General features: G+C 37.2%; 1 protein-coding gene across 1 annotated transcript in view; it reads left to right on the top strand.

Moving 5' to 3' along the window:
• The window catches only part of CRNKL1 (crooked neck pre-mRNA splicing factor 1), a 33,248-nt gene extending 10,342 nt beyond the window's left edge, over nucleotides 1–22,906 (top strand). The window contains exons 7-14 of the mRNA XM_004447748.5: nucleotides 252–422; nucleotides 1,373–1,564; nucleotides 17,796–17,855; nucleotides 18,578–18,658; nucleotides 19,438–19,677; nucleotides 21,012–21,113; nucleotides 21,527–21,775; nucleotides 22,680–22,906. Coding sequence (XP_004447805.1) covers nucleotides 252–422; nucleotides 1,373–1,564; nucleotides 17,796–17,855; nucleotides 18,578–18,658; nucleotides 19,438–19,677; nucleotides 21,012–21,113; nucleotides 21,527–21,775; nucleotides 22,680–22,847 — 1,263 coding nt within the window. The 3' untranslated portion in view covers nucleotides 22,848–22,906. The remainder of the gene's footprint in view (nucleotides 1–251; nucleotides 423–1,372; nucleotides 1,565–17,795; nucleotides 17,856–18,577; nucleotides 18,659–19,437; nucleotides 19,678–21,011; nucleotides 21,114–21,526; nucleotides 21,776–22,679) is intronic.
• Nucleotides 22,907–24,517: the final 1,611 nt, after the last annotated feature.

The raw sequence follows: 24,517 nt of genomic DNA, 5'->3' as shown, positions 1-24,517 counted from the left end.
GAGATGACCAATAGACAACTAACTGGCAAAGTTAGGTAGACAGTGTTACATGTAGAGCTCAAAATGTCAGCATTCTGACAGAAGTACCCTCAACATGTCAGCACTAATAGGAGAAGAAAAGTCTTATTTTGAACATTTTGAGGCCTCAAACCCAAATGTAGGGGTAGCATTTTATGCCGTAACAACTCACAAAGTTGTGACCAGATGGAGAATATTGAGCTACAGAAGGTAACTATCCTATCTGCTTTTAGTTTGAAAGAGTACGAGTGATTTACAAGTATGCCTTGGACAGAATTTCAAAACAAGAAGCCCAAGAACTCTTTAAAAATTATACCATCTTTGAGAAGAAGTTTGGTGATAGGCGGGGTATTGAAGATATCATTGTGAGCAAACGAAGATTCCAGTATGAAGAAGAAGTGAAGGTAAGTGCCAGTGTAGATGGTTAACTCTGCAGATAACTAATATGTGCTAACCAATACTTGCTACCGTAAAATGAATAATAGCAAAGTAGGGCTGGCAATGATTATGCAGTAAAAGACATGTTGCAAATTGTCAGCTGTTCCAGACAGGTAGGCAAAAATGAAGCAGAGCATAAAAGCATGCAAATGATCCTTGGATTTGTGCTAAGGCTCACATTTTGAAAAGTTAATTTGTTGCTTGCTGACTGTGGCCTGTACAACTTGAGCAAAAGAAATCTGGAATCCATTGGCCTAATTTTTGAAAGAAGATAGACTATCCAGGGATTGATCCAGAAAACCAGTTATTCTGTATCACCCGTTAGCTTAACTACATGAACAAAAGAATGAAAGATATTGTAGATATGGTTCCATTCTTATCTCCTTATCTGTAATGTGCTACTTTGATTCAAACCCAAATATAGTAGCATTTTCCTTTTCTATTCTGCTGTGTATTTAAAAATACTTTTACTTAGTTTAAGATATCTCCGAACAGGACTAAATCTGGTATTAAATAAGGTAGTAAGTTAGCAAGATATATTCAAGATAAATTGTTGTTAATTGAAAAGCAAGTTTCACAATTGCAAGCAGGTGTAATGCCATTGTAACTTTAAATATAGACAAGATTCTATGTGGTCACATGTATAAATAAATAAATAACTTAAAGAATAGGCACCCAATTATTAAGTGTTTATCTTGAAAATAGTGGCTATTGGTGAAAGAAGTCTTGCTAATAATTTGTCTATTCCTTATTCCTTCCTGTTTAATCAGGAATGGTATTTTTTAAATTAGATATGTAAAAATCCAAAGAAAAGTTACTAGAATTAAAATCAATAAAACCTTTTTTTCAGTTCACATAGCCTAGCACATGTAGCTCTTATCTTTGTTTCTATGTATTAAGCTAGTTATCTTTCTAGGCTAATCCACACAATTATGATGCATGGTTTGATTACTTACGATTGGTGGAAAGTGATGCGGAAGCAGAAACTGTGCGAGAAGTATATGAAAGAGCCATTGCCAATGTCCCACCAATTCCTGAGAAGAGGCACTGGAAGCGTTATATATATCTTTGGATCAACTATGCACTCTATGAAGAATTAGAGGCAAAGGTAACAATGGAATTACATGTCAGCCATTGATGGCTTCCTTGCTGCTGCTGCACTTACAGTTAGCTTGTAGTGGGTTATATATCCAATATTTACAATTTTAGAAAAATGGAATTTAGTAGGTTGTTGTTGGTTTTTTTTTACTAGAACAGTTGTAGGTTTACAAAAAAATCTTACAGAAAATATATAGTTCCTTTATGACCCCCTCACACAGTTTTCCTTATCATTAACATTTACATTAGTGTCATACCATTGTTACAATTAATAAAAACATATTATCATTATACTATTAACTGTAGTTCATAATTTGCAACAGGGTTCACACCTTGCATCATACAATTCTTTGGTGTTTTTAAATTTTTCTGGTTTTACGTGTGTGTGTGTGTGTGTGTGTGTACACATATGACCTAAAATTTCCCATTTTGTCAGCTTTCCAATATACAGGTCAGTGGTATTCACATTGACAATATTTTGCCACTGTCACCACCATCACCACGATCCATTACCAACACTTTTCCATCACCCCAGACACAAAGTCTGTACCAGAGCATGAACTCACATCCTCCATCCTCACCCAATGTGTGTTAACCTGTATTCTTGTTTCTGACTCCATGAATTTGCATATTCTACATATTTCATATAAGTGAGGTCATACAGTATATATCCTTTTGTGTCTGGCTCATTTCACTCAGTATGATGTCTTCAAGGTTCATCCATGTTATGGCATACAGCAGAATTTCATTCCTTTTTATGGCTGAATAATATTGTATTTTCTTTATCCATTCATCTGTTGATGGACACTTGGGTTGCTTCCCACTTTTGACAGTTATTTATAAATAATGCCACTATGGACAATTAGTGTACAAATATTTGTTCCAGTCCTTGCTTTCAATTCTTCTGGATATATAGCTAGAAATAGGATTACTGGGTCATATAGTAAGTCTGTACTTAATTGTGTGAGGAACTGCCGGATTGTATCCACAGCAACTACACATTTTATATTCCTACCAACAATTTATAAGGGTTGCTATTTCTCCACATCCTTTCCAATACTTGGTATTTTCTTTTTTTTAGTAGTAGCCACTAGTAGATGTGAAATGATATCTCATGATTTTGATTTGCATTTCCCGGATAGCTAATGACATTGAGCATCTTTTCATGTGCTTCTTGGTCATTTGTGTATCTTTGGAGAAATATCTGTTCAAGTCCTTTGCTCATTTTTAAAATGTGTTCTTAGTCTTTTTGTTGTGGAGTTGAAGGACTTCTTTATATGTTCTGGATAGTAAACCCTTATCAGATACATGGTTTCCAAATATTTTCTCCCATTCTTTAGGTTGTCTTTCTACTTTCTTGATAAAATCCTTTGATGTGCTAAAGGTTTTAGTTTGATTAACTCCCATTTATCTATTTTGTCATTTGTTTCTCATGCTTTTCTGTGTAAAGTCTAAGAAACCATTGCCTAACACAAGGTCCTGAAGATGTTTCCTTATGTTTTCTTTCTTTCTTTTTATTATTTAGAGAAGTTATGGGTTTACAGAAAAGGCATGCATAAAATACAGGATTCACATACACCACCCTATTATTAGCACCTTGCATTGGTGTGGTAAATTTGATATAATTGATGAAAGCACATTTTTATAATTGCACTTTTAATTGTATAATCCATGGTTTAACATAGGGTTCATTGGTTGTGCTGTGGAGTTCCTTGGATTTTTTTTTTCTAGTACTTGATGTACAACCTAAGATTATCCCTTTTAACCCCTTTCAGATATATATTTCAGTGCTAATTACATTCACAGTGTGGTGCTACTATAACCACCATTCATTATGAAAACATTTCCATTGTTCCATGTACAAACTGCACATTTTAAGTCTTTACTTCCTGCCTCCTGTCTCCACCCCAACCCCTGGTAACCTGTATTCTAGAAGGTATCAGTGAAGTCATACAGTATTTATTATTTTGTGTCTGGTTTATTTCACTCACAATGATGTCTTCATCATTCATCCATTTTGTCACATGTATCAGAAGTTCATGGCTGAATAATATTCCATGTTATTTATCCATTCATCTGTTGATAGACACTTGGATTGCTTCCATCTTATGGCAATTGTGAATAATAACACTATGAACTTTTGTGTACCAATAACTGTTGAGTCCCAAATCTTTTGGGTATATACCTAGAAGTAGGATTGACAGATTGTTCAATAATTCTATAGTTAATTTTCTGAGGAACCACCAAACTGTGTTCGATAGCAGCTGTACCATTTTACATTCCCACAAACAATGAATGTTCCTATTTCTCCATATCCTCCCCAATATCTGTAATTTTTTTTTTTTAATAGTTACTACTCTGGTGGGTGTGAAATGGTGTCTTGTTGTGATTTTGATTTCCATTTCCTTAATAACTAGTGATGTCGAGCACCTTTTCGTGTGCATTTCAACCATTTGTATATCTTCATTGGAGAAATATCCAAGTCTTTTGCCCGTTTTTTAAGTAGGTTGTTTTTTTAATTGAATTGCAGGATTTCTTTATAGCTTCTGGACATTAAACCCTTATCAGATATGTGGTTCCACATAGTTTCTCCTATTAAGTTGGTTGTCTTCTTACTTTTATGATAAAATCTTTTCGTGCACAGAAGTTTTTAATTTTGATGAGGCCCTGTTTATCTGTTTTTTCTTTTGTTACTTGTGCTTTGGTGTAAAGTCTAAGAAACCATTGCTTAACACAAGGTCTTGAAGATGTGCTCTACTTTACCTCTAGGAGTTCTGGTTCTTAGATGTGGGTGTTTGATCCATTTTGAGTTGATTTTTATATATAGTGTGAGATAGGGGTCCAGCTTTATTCATTACTCATGGACATACAGTTTTCCAGGCGCCATGGTTTGAAGAGACTATTCTTTCACCAATGAGTGGACTTGGCATCCTTGTCACAAATCAGTTGATTCTAAATATAAGGATTCATTTCTGATCTCTCAATTCAATACCATTCATCTGTATATGCATTTCTGTCCTTTTGCCAACTCCATGCTGGTTTTTGTTTGTTTTTGTTTTCTTTTTTTAAGGCAGTACCAGGGATTGAACCCAGGACCTCATACATAGGAAATAGGAGCTCAAACCACTGAACTACACCTGCTCCCAGCCATGCTGTTTTGATTACTGTGGCTTTGTAATAATTTTTAAGGTCAGGAAATGTGAATCCTCTAACCTCATTCTTCTTTTTCAAAATGACTTTGGCTATTTGGAACCCCTTACCCTTCCATAAAAGTTTGTTGATTGGCTTTTCCATTTCTACAAAGAAAGCTGTACGAATTTTCATTGTGATTGTGTTGAATCTGTATATCACTTTATGTAATATTAACATCTTAATTTTTAGTCTTACAATTTGTGAACATGGAATGTCTGCATTTATTTAGGTCTTTGATTTCTTATAGCACTGTCCTATAGTTTTCTTTGTACAAGTCCTTTAAATCCTTGGTTAGATTTATTACTAAAAAGTTTGATTCTTTTAGTTGTCATTGTAGATGGAATTTTTTTCTTGATATTTTTCTTCAGGTTGTTCATTACTAGCATACAGAAGCACAATCGATTTTTGCATGTCAGTCTTGTATCCTGCCATTTTGCTGAATTCATTTATTAGTTCTAAGAGCATTGTTTTGGATTTTTAAGAATTTTCTGTATATAAGGTGATGTAACCTGCAGATGGGGAAAGTTTTACTTCTTCCTTTCCAATTTGGATGCCTTTTACTTCTTATACCTACTTGGCGTTTGCTAGAACTTTCAGTAAAATGTTGATTAACAGTGGTGTCAGTGGGCATCCTTGTCTTGTACCTGATCTTAGAGAGAAAGCTGTCAGTCTTTCACCATTGAATGTGATGTTAGATATGGGTTTTTCATAGATGCCCTTTATCAAGTTGAGAAAGTTTCTGTCTACTGTTAGCTTTCTTAGTGTTTTTATCAAGATATTCTCAAATGCCTTTTCTGTCACTTGAGATGATCATGTGTTCCGTTTCCCAGCCCCCCCCCCATCATTCTGTTAATGAGGTGTATTATATTAATTGATATTCTTATGTTGAATCACCCTTGTGTACCTGGGCTGAAACCCATTTGATGTATAATGCTTTCTTGTGCTCTTGGATTCAGTTGTTAGTAATTTGTAGAGAATTTTTGTATCTATACTGATAAGAAATACTGGTCTGTGGTTTTCTTGTCTTGTGGTGTCTTCATCTGGCTTTGGTATGAGGGTGATATTTTTTATTTTTTATTTTTTTTATTTTTTTTGTTTCTCTCCCCTTCCCCCCCACCCTGGTTGTCTGTTCTCTGTGTCTATTTGCTGTGTCGTCTTCTTTGTCCGCTTCTGTTGTTGTCAGTGGCACGGGAATCTGTGTTTCTTTTTGTTGCATTATCTTGTGTCAGCTCTCCATGTGTGTGGCACCATTCTTGGGCAGGCTGCATTTTCTTTCATGCTAGGCGGCTCTCTTTATGGGGCGCACTCCTTGCGCCTGGGGCTCCCCTACGTGGGGGACACCCCTGTGTGGCACGGCACTCCTTGCATGCATCAGCACTGCTCATGGGCCAGCTATATGAGGGTGATATTGACCTCAGAATGAATAAGGTAGTGTTCCCCCTCCTCTTCAGTTTCTTAGGAAATTTTCAGTAGAACAGAGTTAAAAGTCATAGGTTACTAGAAGATAGAATGTGGGTTGAGAAGAGGGAGCTGATGCTAATGTGTGTAGAATGTTTAATAAAATGGATTGTAAATGTGTGAAAGTGGATAGAATTGATGGTAACACATCAACTTGTTGGCATACAGTTTCTTGTAATATCCTCTTATGGTCCTTTTTATTTCTGTGGGATCAGCTTTACCTTCCTCCCTTTCATTTCTGATTTTATTTATTTGCATCTTCTCTCTCTTTTTTTGTTAGTCGTTCTAGGTTTCTCAGTTTTACTGATCTTTTCAAAGAACCAGCTTGTGGCTGCTGTTTTCTCTATTGTTTTTTTTTTTTTTAAATTTTTTATTTATTTCTCTTTCCTTCCCCACCCAGTTGTCTGTTCTCTGTCCATTTTGCTGTGTGTTCTTCTGTGTCCACTTGTATCCTTGTCAGCGGCACTGGGAATCTGTGTCTCTTTTTGTTGTTGTTGCATCATTTTTGCTGCATTAGGTCTCCGTGTGTGTGGTGCCACTCCTGGGCAGGCTGGACTTTCTTTTGCACTGGGCGGCTCTCCCCACAGGGCGCACTCCCTGCACGTGGGGCTCCCCTACGCGGGGAACACCCCTGCATGGCACGGCACTCCCTGCATGCATCAGCACTGCACGTGGGCCAGCTCCACACGGGTCAAGGAGGCCCTGGGTTGAGCCATGGACCTTCCATGTGGTAGATGGATGCTCTAACCATTGAGCCAAGTCCGCTTCCCATTCTCTATTGTTTTTTGTTCTCAATTTCATTTATTTCTACTCTAATCTTTACTATTTCTTTCCTTTTGATTGCTTTGGGATTGGTTTGCTGTTCTTTTTCTAGTTCCTCCAGATTTTCAGCTAGGTTTTTTATTTTAGCTCTTTTTTTAAAATATATATGTTTAGGGCAGTAAATTTCCCTCTCAGCACTGCCTTTGCTGTATCCCATAAGTTTTGATAAGATACATTCTCATTTTCATTCGTCACAGGATATTTACTAATTTTCTCTGACAGTGTCTTCTTTGGCCAAATGATTGTTTAGGAATGTGTTGTTTGGCCTCCCCACCTTTGCAAATTTTCCCTTTTTCTGTCTATTATTGATTTTCCAGTTTCATTCCATTATGATCCGAGAAGGTGCTTTGTATAATTTCAGTATTTTTGTATTTATTGAGACCTGCTTTGTGAGCCAGCATGTGGTCTATCCTAAAGAAAGGTCCATGAGCACTTGAGAAGAATATATCCACTGATTTGGGATGCAGCATTCTTTCTGTTAGGTCTAGCTCTTTTATTATACTGTTCAGATTCTCTGTTTTCCTTGTTGATCTTCTGTATAGTTCTAGCTGATGATGCGAGTGGGGTGTTAAAGTTTCCAACAGTTATTGTAGAGATGTCTGTTTTTCCCTTCAGTTTTGCCAAGTTTGCCTCATGTATTTTGGGGCACCCTGGTTAGGTGCATAGATACGACTATTAGGTCTTCCAAGTGGATTGTCCTTTTTATTAATATATAATGTTCTTCTGTATCTCATAACTTTTTTGCATTTAAAGTCTGTTTTGTCCAATATTAGTATAGCTATCCCTGCTCTTTTTTCTTACTGTTTGCATTGCACTTTCAGCAGATTTGTATCCCTGAATCTAAGGCGAGAGAGACTTTTGTAGACAGCCTATGGATGGCTCCTGTTTTTCATCGATCCTCTCAGCCTATTTCTTTTTGTTTATTGGCTGAGAGAATTTGTTGAGAAACGGGGGGGGGGGGGGAAGAACAGAGCTTGCTGAGAAATGGTAGAGGATGGAAATATGCACCGAGATTTGATGCATCTCTAGGCAGAGAGAAAAATTTGGCTTGTTTGGTTACCTTTATTAAATTATTAATTACTCCTCCCCTTGCTAATGCTAAGGGGGTGACCCTGGCTGCTATTGGTTACCTCACCCGGGTCTCAGTGAAGACCTCCAGGTCTTGGTAGGTCTCGTGGCCATGTTTTCTGTCAGCCATGTTGTTAGCCTGTACCTTTTGATTGGGGAGTTTAATCCACTGAATTCTCTTAGTTTCTGTTTATTTGTGAATATTTCACCTTCATATTTGAAGGACAGTTTTGCTGGATAGAGAATTATTGGCTAGCAGTTTTTCTCTTTCAGTATCTTAATTATATCATACTACTGTCTTGCCTCTGTGGTTTCTGATTAGAAGTCTGCACTACGTCTCAGTGGACATCATTGTATGTAATTGATTGCTTTTCCCTTGCTGCTCTTAGAATTTTCTCTTTGTCTTTGGTGTTTGACATCCTGAATAGTATGCGTCTTGGAGTAGGTCTATTCGGATTTATTCTGATTGGAGTAGACTGTGTTTCTTGGGCATGTAAAATCATTTCTTTCATGAGAGTTGGGAAATTTTCAGCCATTATTTCCTCAAATACTTTCTCTGCCCCTTTTCCCTTCTCTTCTTCTGAAACTACCATGACGTGTATGTTGTTAGGCTTTGTATTATTGAACTCCCTGAGCCCCTGCACATTTTTTTCCCATTCTTTTGTCTCTTTCTTTTCTCTCTTCAACTTCAGTATCCTGTTTTCTGCATCACTTATTTTTTTCATCTATCATTTCAAGTCTGCTATTATATTCCTCTGTAGCAATTTGATATAGTTTATGAATTCCAAAAATAGATATTGGGTTATGTTTGTAAATTGGTCTGTCCCTCAGGGCATATTAGATTATACTGGGTTCAGAGGTTTCACTTACTTTTTTAAAATAATGATTGAGGTTTTGATTGGGCCATGTCAGTAAGATCCTGGGTCCCTGCCCCCTTGGTGGGTGGGGACTCACAGAGAAACCACACTGCAGAGAAGAAAGTTTAGAGTTTTGGACGCTGGAGCCTGGGAAGTAAGGACTCAGAGGAGTAGAAAAAAGGCTCCAATAGACACGGCAGAGGCCCTGGAAGAGAGACAAGCCATTTACCTGATAGTTTATAGCTGGCCTTGTGGAGAAAGCAGAGCCTCTGAGCCTGGATAATCATGAGTCCTGGGAAGAGAGGAACCAAGGAAGCCGAACCCTTGCGGACATTGGCAGCCATCTTGCTCCAACACATGGCGACAGACTTTGGTGAGGGAAGTAACTTACGTTGTAAGCTTCTACCCCAAATAAAAACCCTTTATAAAAACCAACCCATTCTGGTGTTTTGCATCAGCACCCCTTTGGCTGACTAAGATAGCCTCTAATGTGTTTTGATTTCACTTATGGTGTCTTTCATTCCCATAAGCTCTGTTATTTTTCTATTCAGGTTTTCAAATTATTCTTTGTGTTTGCCCAGTGTCCTCTTAATGTCCTTTATCTCTTAAGCCATATTGCCTTTCAACTCATTGATTTGATTTTTGAAGATTTGTATGAATCTCCTTGATTAGTTGCCTGAAATTCTGTGTCTCATCTGGGGCTGTGATATATACCTTTGCTTGGGCCATCTCTTCCATTTCCTTAGTATGGCTTGTAATTTTGTGCTGATGTCTAGGCATCTGATTATGATGGTGAGTTTACTCTGATGCTCAATTTCTCTTTATTTTGTAGGGTTTTGTTTCAGGAGGCACTGTGTTACTGCCATTCTTTGATTCTTGGTTCACTCTGTTGTAGGTCTTTAAGATTATCCTTGTTTAGTTGCTCAGATCCAGGCTAATGACCCAGTAATGTGTTGCAGACCTGCTTCCAAGGGCCTTAGGAAGGGAGATTTTAAAGGTCTGAAAAAGCCTCTCCTACTTTTAATTCTCTCACATGCACTTCCTCCATCCACCAGCAGATGGCACTGTTCGGCAGCCCTCTCAGTTCAAACCCGGGTCTGAATGTGTTTGCTGCACCATTGACCGTGAGGAGGTGACACAGGATCCTCCCTTGTGACTTTTCAGAGCCTCACAAATCAAACCTTGTTGGAGGCTATTCTCCAAACCTTTGCCAGCGGCCCCCTCCCTTTTCTAGGGTAGGAGATAAATCCACTCCCCTCTATCCTCAACAACCAGTCCCAGTCCCAGCACACTGTGGAGCTAGTCTAGACTTTCATTGTGGATTCCTTGTCCTGTTCCACAGGGGAACAGAGTAACCCCTGTGCACAAACTGGGGTGCCAGACTATTGGGTGGTAGCCTGAAGGAAGGAATTAGGACACTCATCTCTGGCTTGCCATTGCAAAACTTGCCCTGCACACAGGATCAGCTTGTGTTTTCATTTTCATTGTCCGGGACATGTTGGGACAATGACTGTCATCAGAGCTGGTCCCCTAGCGATCTTAATTTGTTCATCGGAGGCCTTGATCTGTAATTGGCCTGTGCCCACTCTGGCAAGAATTCTTCCACTGAGCTATTCTGCCTCCTTAAATATCTTTTTTCAGTCTTTGTTTTTTGTTTTAAGTACTGGGGCCAGGGATTGAACCTGGGACTGCCTATGTGGGAAGCCAGCGCTTAACCACTGAGCCACATCAGTTCCCTAAAGTTTCAATTGGATGCCTAATAACCCAGTGAATCACTTCTCAAAGAAGAGCCAGGAATTGAACCAAGGACAGAATCAGGAACCTCATATATGCTACCTGTGCCCACTCTGGATCTTGGGGAAGTGGATTTTATGACCCTTTTTGGCACCAGCAAGCTACTCCAGCAGCCAGACCCCGCTGTGGCCTGCCACGAGAGTGGGGAATAGTCATCAGTAGCAGCTCTGCAGAGAGAACAGTGTATTATTTTTTTTTACCATAATTTACTATCCTCTTCCTCCCAGTTCTTCTCTGGATGCTATACAGTGTTTTACTGGACTCTGAAGTTTCACAATAGATAGTTCAGACCGTTCCTGCTTGTGTAATAGTTGTTCTGGTGGAAGGACTCTTTTTCCTAGGGCTTCCTGCTTCACCATCTTCCCATAATCCTCTCTCCCAGTGTTTTCTTCTAGGAATTTTATAGTTTTTGTTTTGTTTCGTTTTGTTTTGAGGTGCTTGGGATCGAACCTGGGACCTCATACATGGGAAGCTGGCACTCAACCACTGAGCCACATCTGCTCCCCTAAATTGGTTACTGCTTGTTGTTTGTTTTTTTTATCTCTAAGGAGGCACGGGGAACTGAACCCAGGACCTCCCACATGGGCACTCAGCCATTTGAGCCACATCAGCTCCCCTAGTTTTTGTTCTTATATTTAGTTCCTTGATCCATTTTGGGTTAATTTTTATATATGGTGTATAGTAGATGTCTACCTTCATTCTTTTGCCTATGACTATCCAGTTTTCCCAGCTCTTCTTTCACTGTTGAGTGGGCTTGGTACCCTTGTTAAAAATCAGTTTGCCATAGATGTGAAGGTTAATTTCTGTACACTTAATTCAATTCCATTGGTCTATGTATCTGTCTTCATGCTAGTACCACAGTGTTTTGATTACTGTGGCTTTGTAATAAATTTTGAAATAGGGAATTGTGAGTACTCCAATATTGTTCTTATTTTTCAAGATGGTTGTGACTATTCTGCATTCCTTGCCCTTCCATATGAATTTGATGATTAGCTTTTCCATTTCTGCAAAGAAGGCTGTTGGAATTTTGTTTGGGATTGTATTAAATCTGTAGATCCCTTTGGGTAGTATTGACATCTTAATGATATTAAGTCATTAATGTCTTACTTAATGACTTAAAGTCATTAATATCTTTCTTGAATTTGGTAACTAGCTCTAATAGCTTTCTTGTAGATTCTTTTGGATTTTTTTTTTAGATTTATTTTTTTTATTTCCTACTCTTCCCCCTTTGTTGTTTGTGCTGGCTGTATGCTTTCTGTGTGCTCATCTTCTTTTTTAGGAGGCACCAGGAACTGAACTTCTACTTCCTGCTTGTTGTGTCCCTCATTGTGTTTCCTTGTCATACCTCTTTGTTGCATCATCTCATCGCGACATCTCTTGGTGTTAGCCCATCACATCAGCTCACTGTCTTGCTTGTCTTCCTTAGGAGACATGGGGAACCAAACCTGGGGCCTTCCATGTGGTAAGTGGGCACCAAAGTGCTTGAGCCACATCTGCTTCCCTCTTTTGGATTTTATAAATATAGACTTATGTTATCTGTGATTAGGGATAGGTATACTTCTTTCTTTCCAATTTGGGTGCTTTTTATTTCTTTTTCTTGCCTAATTGCTCTGGCTAACACATCCAGTACAAATGTTAAATAGGAACAATGATAACAGGCAACCTTGTCTTGTTCCTGTTCTTAGGAGGAAAGTGTTTAGTCCTTCACCACTGAGTATGATGTTATGTGTGTTTCCATATATGCCCTTTATCATATTAAGATTGTTTCCTTCTATTCCTAGTTTTCTAAGTGTTTTTATCAAGAAAGATTGTTGAATCTCATCAAATGCTTTTTCTGCACTGCAGTGATCGTAAGTTTTTTTTCCATCTATCAACATAGTGTATTGCATTAATTTTCTTATGTTGAACCACCCTTGCAATTCTGCAATAAATCCCACTTGATCATGGTGTATAATTCTTTTAATGTGCTTTTGTATTCAGTTTGCTAGTATTTTTATGGTTTTTGCTCTATATTCATGAGGGAAATTGGTCTGTAGGTTTATTTTCTTGTGATATCTTTATCTGGTTTATTCTGGCCTCTTCAAATGAATTACAAAATGTGTCCTCTTCAAATTTTTGTTGGCATTGCTGTTAAATCTTCTTTGTAATTTGGTAAAATTCACCAATGAAGCCATCTGGTCCTGGGTTTTTCTTTGTTGGGAAGTTTTTGATTACTGATACAATCTCTTTATTTATCCGTTGAGATCTTCTATTTGTTTTTGAGTCAGTATAGGTAGTTTGTATGTTTATAGGAATTTGTCCTTTTCATATACATTATCTAATTTGTTGGCATACATTTGTTCATAGTATCCTCTTATAGTCCTTTTTATTTCTTGGCATCAGTAGTAATGTCCCTGGTTTCATTTTGGATTTTAGTTATTTGCATCTTCTCTCTTTTTTTTTTTTAACAGTCTAGCTCAAGTTTTGTTGATCTTACTGATCAAAATTTTCAAAGAACAAAGTTTTTATTTCATTGATTCTCTTTTTATTTATTTTTTCTCTATTTCCTTTATTTCCACTCTAGTTGTGTTATTTCCTTCTTTCTACTTAGTTTGGGTTTGGTTTGCTTTTCTTTTCCTAGTTCCTTTGTGTTAGGTGTCTGAGTTCTTTCTTCTTTTTCTCTGTGTGCATTTATAGCTATTAATTTCCCTTTCCATTCTTCCTTTGTGGCAGCCAATAAATTTTGGTATGTTGTGTTTTCATTCTCCTCAAGATATTTCTTCTTTTCCCTTGTGATTTCTTCTTTGTGCCATTCTTTGTGCATTCTTTGGCCACTATTAAACAGACAGAGAACTACAAGTGTTGGAGAGGACGTGGAGAGATAGGAATGCTGATTCATTGTTGGTGGGAATGCAGAATGTTACAGCCACTGTGGAGGACTGTGGCGTTCCTAAAGAAGCTTAATACAGACTTGCCACGTGACCCTGTAATACCACTACTGGGTATATACCCAGTAGAACTGAGAGCAGTGACATGAACAGACATCTACACACCAATGTTCATAGAGGCATTATTCACGATTGCCAGAAGTTGGAAACAACCCAGGTGTCCATCACTCATTGAATGGATAAACAAACTGGGGTGTATACACAAGATGGAATATTATGCAGCTATTAGAAGAAATTAAGTCATAATGCATATGACAACATCAATGAACCTGGAGGACATTATGTTGAGTGAAGCAAGCCAGATGCAAAAGGACAAATACTGTATGATTGTGTTACTGTAAACCAAATATATTGTGTAACTTCGTATGATTTTGAAAAAGGAAAGTAGAAGTATATTCTTTAACTTTCATATATTTGTGGATTTTATAATTTTCCCTCTGTTATTGATAACTAGCATCATTCCCTTGTGGTTAGAGAGGATACCTTTCAATATTGTTTGTTTTATTGGGACCATCCTGGAGAATTATCCTTGTGTATCGGTAAAGAGTGTGTATTTTGCTGTTGTTCAGTGGTATGTTCTGTATATGTCTGATAGGTGTAGTTGTTTATAATATTATTCAGGTTTTATATTTTCTTATTAATCTTCTGTTTTGATGCTCTATCCATTATTCAGTATCATTTATTGAAGTCTCCTATTAATGTAGAACTGTCTATTTCTCCTTTTTAATATATCAATATTTGTTTCATGTATTTTGGGCAATGCTGTTAGTTATATAAATATCTATAGTTGCAATATCTTCTTGCTGAATTGATCCCTTTATCAGTATATAGTGTACTTCTTTGCTCCTATAACTATTTTCTCTGATATTAGTAACTACTAACAATGTAGAACTTTCTTCTGCATTTTGCTCTTTGGTTTGTGTAAGTCTTTAAGTTTCCTAGGCTGCTTCAAAGCAAATACAGAAAAGGGGTTGGCTTAAATAATGAGAATTTATTAGTTCACAGTTTTGAGGCTGTGAAAATGTCCAAATCAAGACTTCATGAAGGCAAAGCTTTCTTCCTGAAGTCCAGCTGCTGGTGATCCTCTGCTTTTCTGTCACATAGGAAAGCACTGGCGGTATCTCCTGGTGTCTCCCTTCTCTTTGAGGTTTTGTTGATTTCAGCTTTTTGCTTCCAGAGCTGGTGCTTGCACATCTTTGCTCACTTGTTCACACATTCTCTCTCTTTCTCTTTTCATTCCATTTGTAAAGGACTCCAGTAATAGGATTAAGACTTATCCTGAATGAGGTGGGGCACATTTTAACTGAAGTAGCTTTGTCAAAAAGGTCCTATTCATAATGGGTTCACACTCACAGGAATGGATTAACTTCAACAACAAGTTTTTCTAGGGTACCTAATAGCTGCAAACCACCAACAGTCTTCTATATTTTTTGTCCCTCAATTTTTCCATTACTTTCTACTTCCGTATTTGAATTTTTATACTGAACATTTTGTGTCCTCTCTTACTTCCTTCTGTGTATCTGTTTTTCAGATATTTTCTTTGGTTACCATGTTGGGCTTAAATTTAACATTCTTAATCTATACAATCATGTTTGATTTGATACCAACTTCACTTCAATTGAATGCACAAACAGTGCTCTAATATTCCTTTGCCACTGTCTACCTTTTTGCTGCACTTGTTACAAATTACATCTTTGTCCAAAACCAAGGATTTTTGATTACTTTTTTATTCATTGGCATTTTAGAACCTGTATGTAGTAAAAAGATGGATTATATACCAGAACAATACAGTAGTACTGGCATTTATAATTACCCGTGTGGTTACCTTTATCAGAGATCTCTTCCCCTTCCCCCTGCAATCTACTGTCTATTGTCCTTTCCTTTCAATTTGAAAAACTTCCTTTAGCTTTGCTTGCTTGTAGGACAGATAGTGTCTTGACATACTCTCTCAGCTTCTGTTTATCTAGGAATTTCTTAATTTCTCCCTCATTTTTGGAAGACAGTTTTGCTGTATATAAAATTCTTGGTTAGTGGGCACTTAAATATTTCATCCCACTGCCGCCTTGTCTCCATTGTTTCTGATGAGTAATTGGCACTTAAATCTTAATGGGGTTCCTTTGTAATCGATATGTTGCTTTTGTCTTTGGTATTCAACATTTCAATATAATTTTTCTGGGTGTGGTTCTCTTTGAGTTTATCCTGTTTGAGATTCATTGGGTTTCTTGAATATATGTAAATATTCATGTCTTTCTTTTATTTTGGGGAGTTTTCTGCCATTATTTCTTTGAATAATCCTTCTGCCCCTTTCTCTTTTTAGTTCACTGATTCTTTTTTTCTGCCAGCTCCAATCTGCTGTTAAAACTCTATCGGAATTTTTTCAGTTGAGTTCTTCAACTCTAGTATTTCTATTTGGTTCCTTTTTATAATTCTGTCACTTTATTGAGGTTCTCATTTTGTTCACTTATCATTTTCCTGATATCCTTTAGTTCTTTCTCAGTGTTTTCCTTTATCTCTTTGAGCATTTTGGAGATCATTTTTTAAAAGTCTTTTTCAGGTATGTCTAAAGTCTGATCTTTTTCATTGATGGTTTCTGAAGTTTTATCTCATTTTCCTGTTTGCTGAGCTATTTTCCTGTTTGCTCATTATCTTTTTTGCACACTGAACATTTTAATAATTTAATGTTTTAATATTGTAATTTGGTCCCAGAACTGTCTTTTATCTAGCTAGTGATATGACCATCTTTTCTTGAGTGCCAGGAGCTAACAAAAATGAAGACAGCAATGTAAAAAAATACCTTTCAAAGTCTTTTCCATATGGCTCTGTGTTGGTTGGTACTCTCCTTCAGAATTTAGCCCATCTAACAGGAAAGTCAGCCTGAAGTGATAGTGCAGGATCTTTTCCACCTTTCCTGTGCATGCATCTTGTCTTGGACATGTGCTGGTGGCTGTGGGAATTTCCCCACTTTCAAGAATCTGACTGCCTCCTCTACTCCCTATGAAATAGATTTCCCTCATTCATGGGTGTGTTAATTGTATGTCGTGAAGCCAATAATCCTTTTCTCAGCCACTTCAATTTGATTGTTTCATACACTGCTTTAGCAATCTACAAGATGCTTCTATGTACAGGGCAAGTTTTACGATAGCAAACCAGAGACAACTGTCCTAACTCATTCCTTCAGGCTGCCACCCAATAGTTTGGCACCTCAGTTTGTGCATAGAGGTTACTTTGTTCCCCTGCAGAACAGGACAAGGAACCCACAATGAAAGTGCAGGCTGGCTCCACAATGTACCAGGGAGGTAGAGGGTAGTAAATACATCATTAGCTACTCCTACCATTTTTTAAGTTGTATTTTCTTGATTCGGAGTTTACCTAGTTACTGCAACCCTTTAACTTTCCCAGGACTCTGGGGAAGATGGCTTTTCCAGTTCTTGCTTGTTCAGAGATTCTGAGGGGGAACAGATACCTGAAGTTTCTTAGGCTGCCATCTTGGTCAACCAGAAGCTTCTCCCTTAGAACTGTTTTAAATTTTGATAGGCCTCTGTTCAGCTGTACAGTTGTATATTCACTCTGAAACATTTTTTTTAACTTCCATATGCCTGTTCTTTTCTATTTTAACCCCTTTGAAGCATAACAGAATATCATGTGGATCTTGAAAGGGAGCAATGAACCATCCCTTCGTTTTAATTGTAATACTTTCTTGGGTTTTCTGATAAATGAAGATCATGGCTAGATGGTACATCTTCACTTCTAGTAAAAATCAAGTGTCATTTTCAGAGATTAACTGTGTGTAAATTAACATAATAGATTAATTTTTTTGCTGTTGATCTGAGAATATAAAATATCTTTGTTTCTTTCTGCTGTCAGAAAGAATTTCTACCAAAAAGTGCTCAGAGTTTGACAGCTTGTATTGTTGGTGTTTCTTAAACCAAAGTTTCATATTCAAAGGTAATCCTCACTTCTGATTATAAAATGAAATCAGGGTTTGAAAACAGCAACTTGTGAAAATATATTAAATGTGGGTTGAGGTGCCTATTTTCATTAGTATTTGTAAAATAAGTAACTAGAAAAGTGAGTATTAGCAATAGACTTCAATAATTTTTAAAGATTTCTTATCCTACTACAGGATCCTGAAAGGACAAGACAGGTATACCAAGCCTCTTTGGAACTAATTCCTCACAAAAAGGTATGTTTGTTCTAAAGTGTTCATTTCCAAACAGGTCAAAATACTGCTTCTGTGCTAGGTATCGTAGAAAATATAAATAAGAACAAGCTCTGTTCCTTGCCTCTGGAAACAGCTACCAGTCTAGTTGAGAGGGCAATGTGTGTTAAAGGACAAATAAATAATACCGGTAATAATACAGAAATTCAGAGGGGAATGGGTCATTTGAATAGACTAAAGAGGAGAAGGAATATATCCAGAGAGCTCACAGCACATGTGGAGGCAAATGAATAAGTGTTCATTGGTAACTGAGTGGATGTGCACCTGCATGATGGACACGTGCATTTTGTAGAAATGGTTTAGTCATATCTCTGCCATATTTCCCAGTACGAGGAACAAAGTATGTTTCCTTCTGTAGAAATGTTGACCGAGTTACCTTCTGAAAAAGTAATAAGATGATCTGCCCACTTAAAAGCATGTAAAGTACAAAACATAGCCTGTTCTAGTGGCATCTTGCAGTGTTATGAAGTACAGTAAGAGTACTAGGTCATGGTTGGTTTGTTTTTAATTTTTGCAAAATAAATATAATCATCTTTGCTTGTATCAGCCAAAACACACTCCTCCTTCCACTGAAGTTTTAGGGAAATCCAATTGCTGGTAGTCTTTAGTTAGTTTAATTTTAATTTAATTCAACTCAGTTTAATTTAGTGTCTTAAGCTAGATGTTTTTATGCTTTTGTTTTCTAGTTCACATTTGCCAAAATGTGGTTACTGTATGCACAGTTTGAAATAAGGCAGAAAAATTTACCATTTGCCAGAAGAGCTTTGGTAAGTAAAGAAAGAATGAAAAAGCATCAAGTTCTGCAAGAAAGAAATTAAAATCTTAGTGCCAAGTTTTCCAGTTCTTACTTAAGAAAGCAGCAGAAATTATTATGCCTTTATAGCCTAAGACATGTTAGAAATGTGACTTTGAACAAAAATTGGATGATGATGCCTAAATTATTCTTATTAGCTAGGGAAAATAAACGTTCTTTTTCAACACAGGAAACTTCTCTAGTTATCAGCTGCCTAATCTTTCCTCAGACTAGAATAACTAGACTGATGATGTGCTAAATTTTTGGTGTATTCAATGATTTACAACTGTTTTGGAGTTCCTTAAGAGGATCAAATACTTGGTTTGAATACAGGTATCCCTCTGATAGGCTACTCTTGCCTGGCTGTTGGCAGCAGATTTCATTCTTTCATTCCCTTTTTAATTATAAGAATTTTTATACATCTCATAACAATATTCCCTAAGAAAAATCCTGAGGCACTTTAAGTAAAATCCAGAATAGTTGACCAAACCATTCTGGAACACTAAATAGGCAACATTAAGCACAGACCCTCTTACCAGCTGAGAAGTTTCCTATAGCCTTTTGTCATGAACCAGAGTAAACAGTGTGTCACTAAATTGTATCTTGAAAAGAAGACAGAAGGAAAGAACTGCCTACCCTGTTTACTCTTGTACTTCCTCAGCACAAAACAGCTTCTAGGGACAGGCAGACGATGTGTCTGCACAGATTGCACCCACAAAGGTATCACAGTGGCTTGGTCTTTTTATTTTCCAGGGAACTTCCATAGGCAAATGTCCAAAGAACAAGTTATTTAAAGGTTACATAGAATTGGAGCTGCAGCTTCGAGAATTTGACAGATGTCGGAAGCTTTATGAAAAGTTCCTAGAATTTGGACCCGAAAACTGTACCTCCTGGATTAAATTTGCAGAATTAGAGACAATCCTTGGTGATATTGAGAGAGCCCGGGCAATCTACGAGTTGGCCATCAGTCAGCCACGCCTAGATATGCCAGAGGTGAGGACCTTAAGCAGGATGTCATTTTGTGTCTGATGCCTCTCTGGTGTACTTGGGTGACCATCTAAATGTGCATGCATTTTAAAGAGTGTAAGATCATCTAACCAGTCTTTTATATTCACAACAGGGCTTTCTGTTTTTAGGATAGAAAGACGGGGCAGCAGTGCTTTAATCAGGTGTCAGAGTGTGGCAAATCCACAGGATGACACCCAGGATGTATTGGGATAGTACATGATGGGTGACTGGCTCCCTTCCTCCCCTTCTCAAATAGGGTAGACTAAAGGGTATACAGAAGAGAAGGCTAGGCGGGGAGGAGAGCCAGCATGCAATCCTAGGATTCTCCTGGCATAGTCTTGCCTGGTTTGGGCCAATAAAGGGACTCCATCTAAGCAAGGATATACCTGAAATTACTGCGGCTCTCCGGGAAGTCCTGGTCAGCTATGGGCTCTGTGTATCCTTCGGTATTTACGCTTGAACCATAAGAGGGCGCCAAACCACAGCTAGGAATGAGTTAAATCTCACAGGAACCAGAGCTCAGCCCTGCTGTTCTGTTCATCTTGCACTAATATGACATTGCATTTGATGGTTTGGCCCTCACCTGAGTGCATTAGGTTCCACCAGTCTGCCTCAGGTCCTCTACCAGATTGCCAGCTCCTAGGGTTCAGAGCCACAGCTTATTCATCCTGTACCCTGACAGGCTGTACCAGCAGGTGAGCATCTGTTCTGAGAATATGAGTAAATGTATGTTAAATTGAACTCAAAATGCTAACAAGCAATTTCCACTGGAGGCAAGAACAGTACCTGTATTCTCAAGCCTGTTTTCTCAGAAGTTCAGTTACATGTATGCAGGATCATGAAGGGTACCTAAGAAACTAGTGACAAGTTTCTCAGTTCTTCTTGATAAGTCCAGGACTTGGGAAAAACTCTGAGAATCCTAAAATGAATCCAACACTTTTTTTCATATATTCCAGAATTCTATCCAAGTTTTGGCCAGCTTGTAAATACTGGTGTTTTGTTTTATGTACGTGCCATCTATTCTTTAACCATAGGTTGGATTCATAACCATGCCATCCTTTGGATAGGGGAATGTTGCTTTCTGAATGTCAAGACTGAGCTCTTTGTTTTGTGAGATATGATTATGATTAAGCATTATTTTTCTCTTCATGTTTTCATTAATAAGGACTGTATCATTTAACTAACCTGTTCATCTGTATTTTTCTGAACATCGGGAACAACTGAGTTAATAGCTGGGATTAGATAAGAGAAATTGGACAGAGCTTTTTGAATTTGAAATAGTTACTTTTTAAAATGACTTCTTAAGTTATCTTTCTTAGGTACTTTGGAAATCATATATTGATTTTGAAATTGAGCAGGAAGAAACTGAAAGAACACGGAATCTTTACCGACAGTTGCTTCAACGGACACAGCATGTCAAGGTATCCTGTGCTCTCTAGATTTTCTTTCACTTTTATTTCAATCAGCAGTCCTCAAATGATGAAAATATAAGTTTTTTGTTTTTTCAATTCATTTTAAATTATTTCCTTGCCCTTACAGAGAACCTGTGAGTCTCAGAGGATTTTGGAATGTTAAGCTTATACCAGGTCATTGTTTATACATTATGTGAATAGTTTGGATATCACAAGATTGGATGGGAAGGAATTAAACTGTCAGGATTTTAAGATTATTTCAGATACCCAATTGGACTTAGAATGAGTTTGTTTAGGTCATGTTTTATGATACTAGCAGTGGAAATTTTAGTATATTTAGATGTCACTAACTAGATATTATCTTTATTGTTCTTATATTAACTTCTGGATAACTTGTTTGGTTCTATAATTTTTTTTCTTAGGTATGGATCAGTTTTGCTCAGTTTGAGTTGTCTTCAGGAAAAGAAGGAAGTTTGTCTAAATGCAGACAAATTTATGAAGAGGCTAACAAAACTATGCGAAACTGTGAAGAAAAAGAAGAGAGACTTATGTTGCTGGAATCTTGGCGAAGCTTTGAAGATGAATTTGGAACAGTATCAGATAAGGAGAGAGTAGATAAACTCATGCCAGAGAAAGTCAAGAAGAGAAGAAAAGTCCAGACTGATGATGGGGTAAGAACTGAGCTCCTGGAATGAATAGAAACACATCTGATTTTGAAATTTCTTTCGAGTTGCCTAAGTTCAATCTTAGAATGGGAAGAGACATCCTGGAGTAGGGATCATTTCACTCTGGACACCGTGGAGACACAGCAGGATGTATGGTCCTGCCAGGAATGGAGAATGGGACAAGTTTGGCGAAGGCTTCTTCGTAGCAGTTGACTCCAAAAGTACATAAGTGTGATATTTCTGGACCAATAAGCAGGAAGTCAGAGTCGTGGGAAATGAAACTGAACTTTTAGGTAGAAGCCAACCCATAGATGGCTTTATAGGATGTGTAAAGGAGTTTGGTGGAAATCAGGAAGGCTTTTAAGCACAAAATGATATGGCCAGGTCATTGTATGGACACATGTCAGGCACCACTTACAAATGGATTCAAGGGGCTCAAATTGGAGGACAGACCAGTGAGGAGGCTGTTGTCATAAATTTATAAGCAAGTGATAGTAGAAGGTGAACCAGAGCAGGATTTATCTAAGAGCAATATTTGGTGAGTGAAATCAGTGATTGGAGATGAGGATGAAGACAGAGAGGAGAATAATGCATTGATTTATGGCTTTGGGTACTGGGTAAATACCAAGTAAATCTTACAAAATCATTTAAAACTTTCAACATAGAACAGCAAGATAAAGTTGGAGACACTGAATATTATCTTCTTGGTTGATTTTATATCAGTCCAACAGCTGTCTATTCACTCCCAGTCTTTCTGTAGTAGATGTTTATCATGTTTCATAAAAACATCAGATAAGTTGAATTTGAACTCTGGTTCCCCAATAAAAATTCTCGACTTTTAAGTAACTGAAATGTGGGTGTTTCAGCCATGTGTTACCTTCTCTTTTAATTGTTTTATTTATTTCTATAGTCTGATGCAGGCTGGGAAGAATACTATGATTACATCTTCCCAGAGGATGCTGCCAACCAGCCCAACCTCAAACTTCTGGCCATGGCCAAACTTTGGAAGAAACAGCAACAGGAAATGGAGGCAGCTGAGCAGGATCCAGATAAAGACATTGATGAGAGTGAATCTTGATTTTTTTTCCCACATTGATAAGTATTTTATTTTTATAAATTAATACTTTGGAACTCTTATGACTCCTGTTAAGTTTTTGTATATTATACCAATAATGAATTGATAGGAATCTTTTACAGGGACTTTTGAATTATTTTTAAAATGCTCTTGGGTTAGAGTTAGGGGTGGGAGGTTCCAAGAAATATTCTGTCTGTTGGATTTACCGGACTCATGCCAAACTTTTCTATCCAGTTTGCCCGTGTTGTGCATTAGGAAATCTAATTAAGGGAATGTTTGGTATCTATTTTAGATGGAACTGCAGACTTTGAATATTTTCTTAGAACTTTTCAGGTTACATTCCACATTAACTTTCAAGTTGTCATATTCTCATGTCCATGTTCTTCATGAAGTTGCTTTATGCATTTATCTCAAACTTGTAACTTTCTCATGTCTTCGAAGTCACAGACGTGAGTTCAGTTCCCAGGTCTACCCCTTAGAAATATATAGTTAATCTTTAGTTTCACTTTTCTCATTCATAAAACGGGGCTAATACTTTTAGCCCATTCTGAAGATTAAATTTGAAAAGGAATATATAGTATGGCACATAGTAGATTCTCAATAAATGTTCATTCCCAATTTCTTAAATATGTTAGTTCCTTGTAGTTGAATGTGCTTGGATTGCTTTTAACTACTAATATCCTTACTTTAATGGCCAGTAATACTAAGTGCTTTTTAAACTATTACTTGGAAAACAATTTACAGTGACTATATTTATGAACAAGGTATTTTGTACCTAGAACATTTTAGTCAAATTTCAATTATGCTGTAATTACAGTCTATCAAACTGGTTTTGTAATGCTTTTTTTAAGGACAGTCAGTGTACTGTGAAAAAGATGTCCTGTGTTCAGATTAGTTTGGGAAGCCCAGAGTTAAAACTTGTCAATGAAGTTAAGACTTCTCAAAACCTTTGAGCTGCTGCTATATATTATGAATCTCCAGTAGTACTGTCATGTTTCCCAAACATACTAGACAATGGAATAATTTTTACCTAGAGAACTGATAAGCGTCTCCCGGTGTGCTACAGTATGTGTTTATCCATAATACCTGACATGTTAAACTTACCGTTAGTATATATCATGTGCAAAAAACACCTAAGGCAACTGTGTGCTAAATAATGAAATTTACAGTGGCATATTTGCCGATAGGTGGGCTCCCGATCCCAAGCAAAAATACTTGCCTGAATTAACTGATCTGAGAGGTTGTTTCCTTTAACTGGCTTGTATTTCTCAAACCTATTTTTCTTGTTCACTGCCCAAGCTATTTGGTACTGTTTTTAAGACTTTTAACCTATGAGAACCATTAATGAGCACATTTAGTTTTAAATGAACTTTCAAGGCCAAAGGAATATGGCCTTTCTTTAGGAATTAGGTTCTTTTTCCAAAACCTTTGTTTTTAATCTTTGATGAGACAAAAAAGAAAAAAACCAGGGACTACACATTATGAAAACAAGTAATTGGAAAGAATTTACCATGCAATAAAAAGGAAGCTTAAGTATGCCAGGGAAGATTGTTTTAAGTATGCTTTTAAAATGCTTTATATATAAACCAATAATTAAGAAAACATATCCTAAATGACGAACTTTCTCAATTCTGAGTTAGTTTTGTAAGTGCCCAACAAACTTCCAGAAAACA

The sequence above is a fragment of the Dasypus novemcinctus genome, chromosome 24, assembly GCF_030445035.2.
Source record: "Dasypus novemcinctus isolate mDasNov1 chromosome 24, mDasNov1.1.hap2, whole genome shotgun sequence".
Taxonomy (NCBI): domain Eukaryota; kingdom Metazoa; phylum Chordata; class Mammalia; order Cingulata; family Dasypodidae; genus Dasypus; species Dasypus novemcinctus.
Note: the sequence above shows the minus strand (reverse complement) of the source record. Positions and strands in the feature narration are given on the sequence as shown.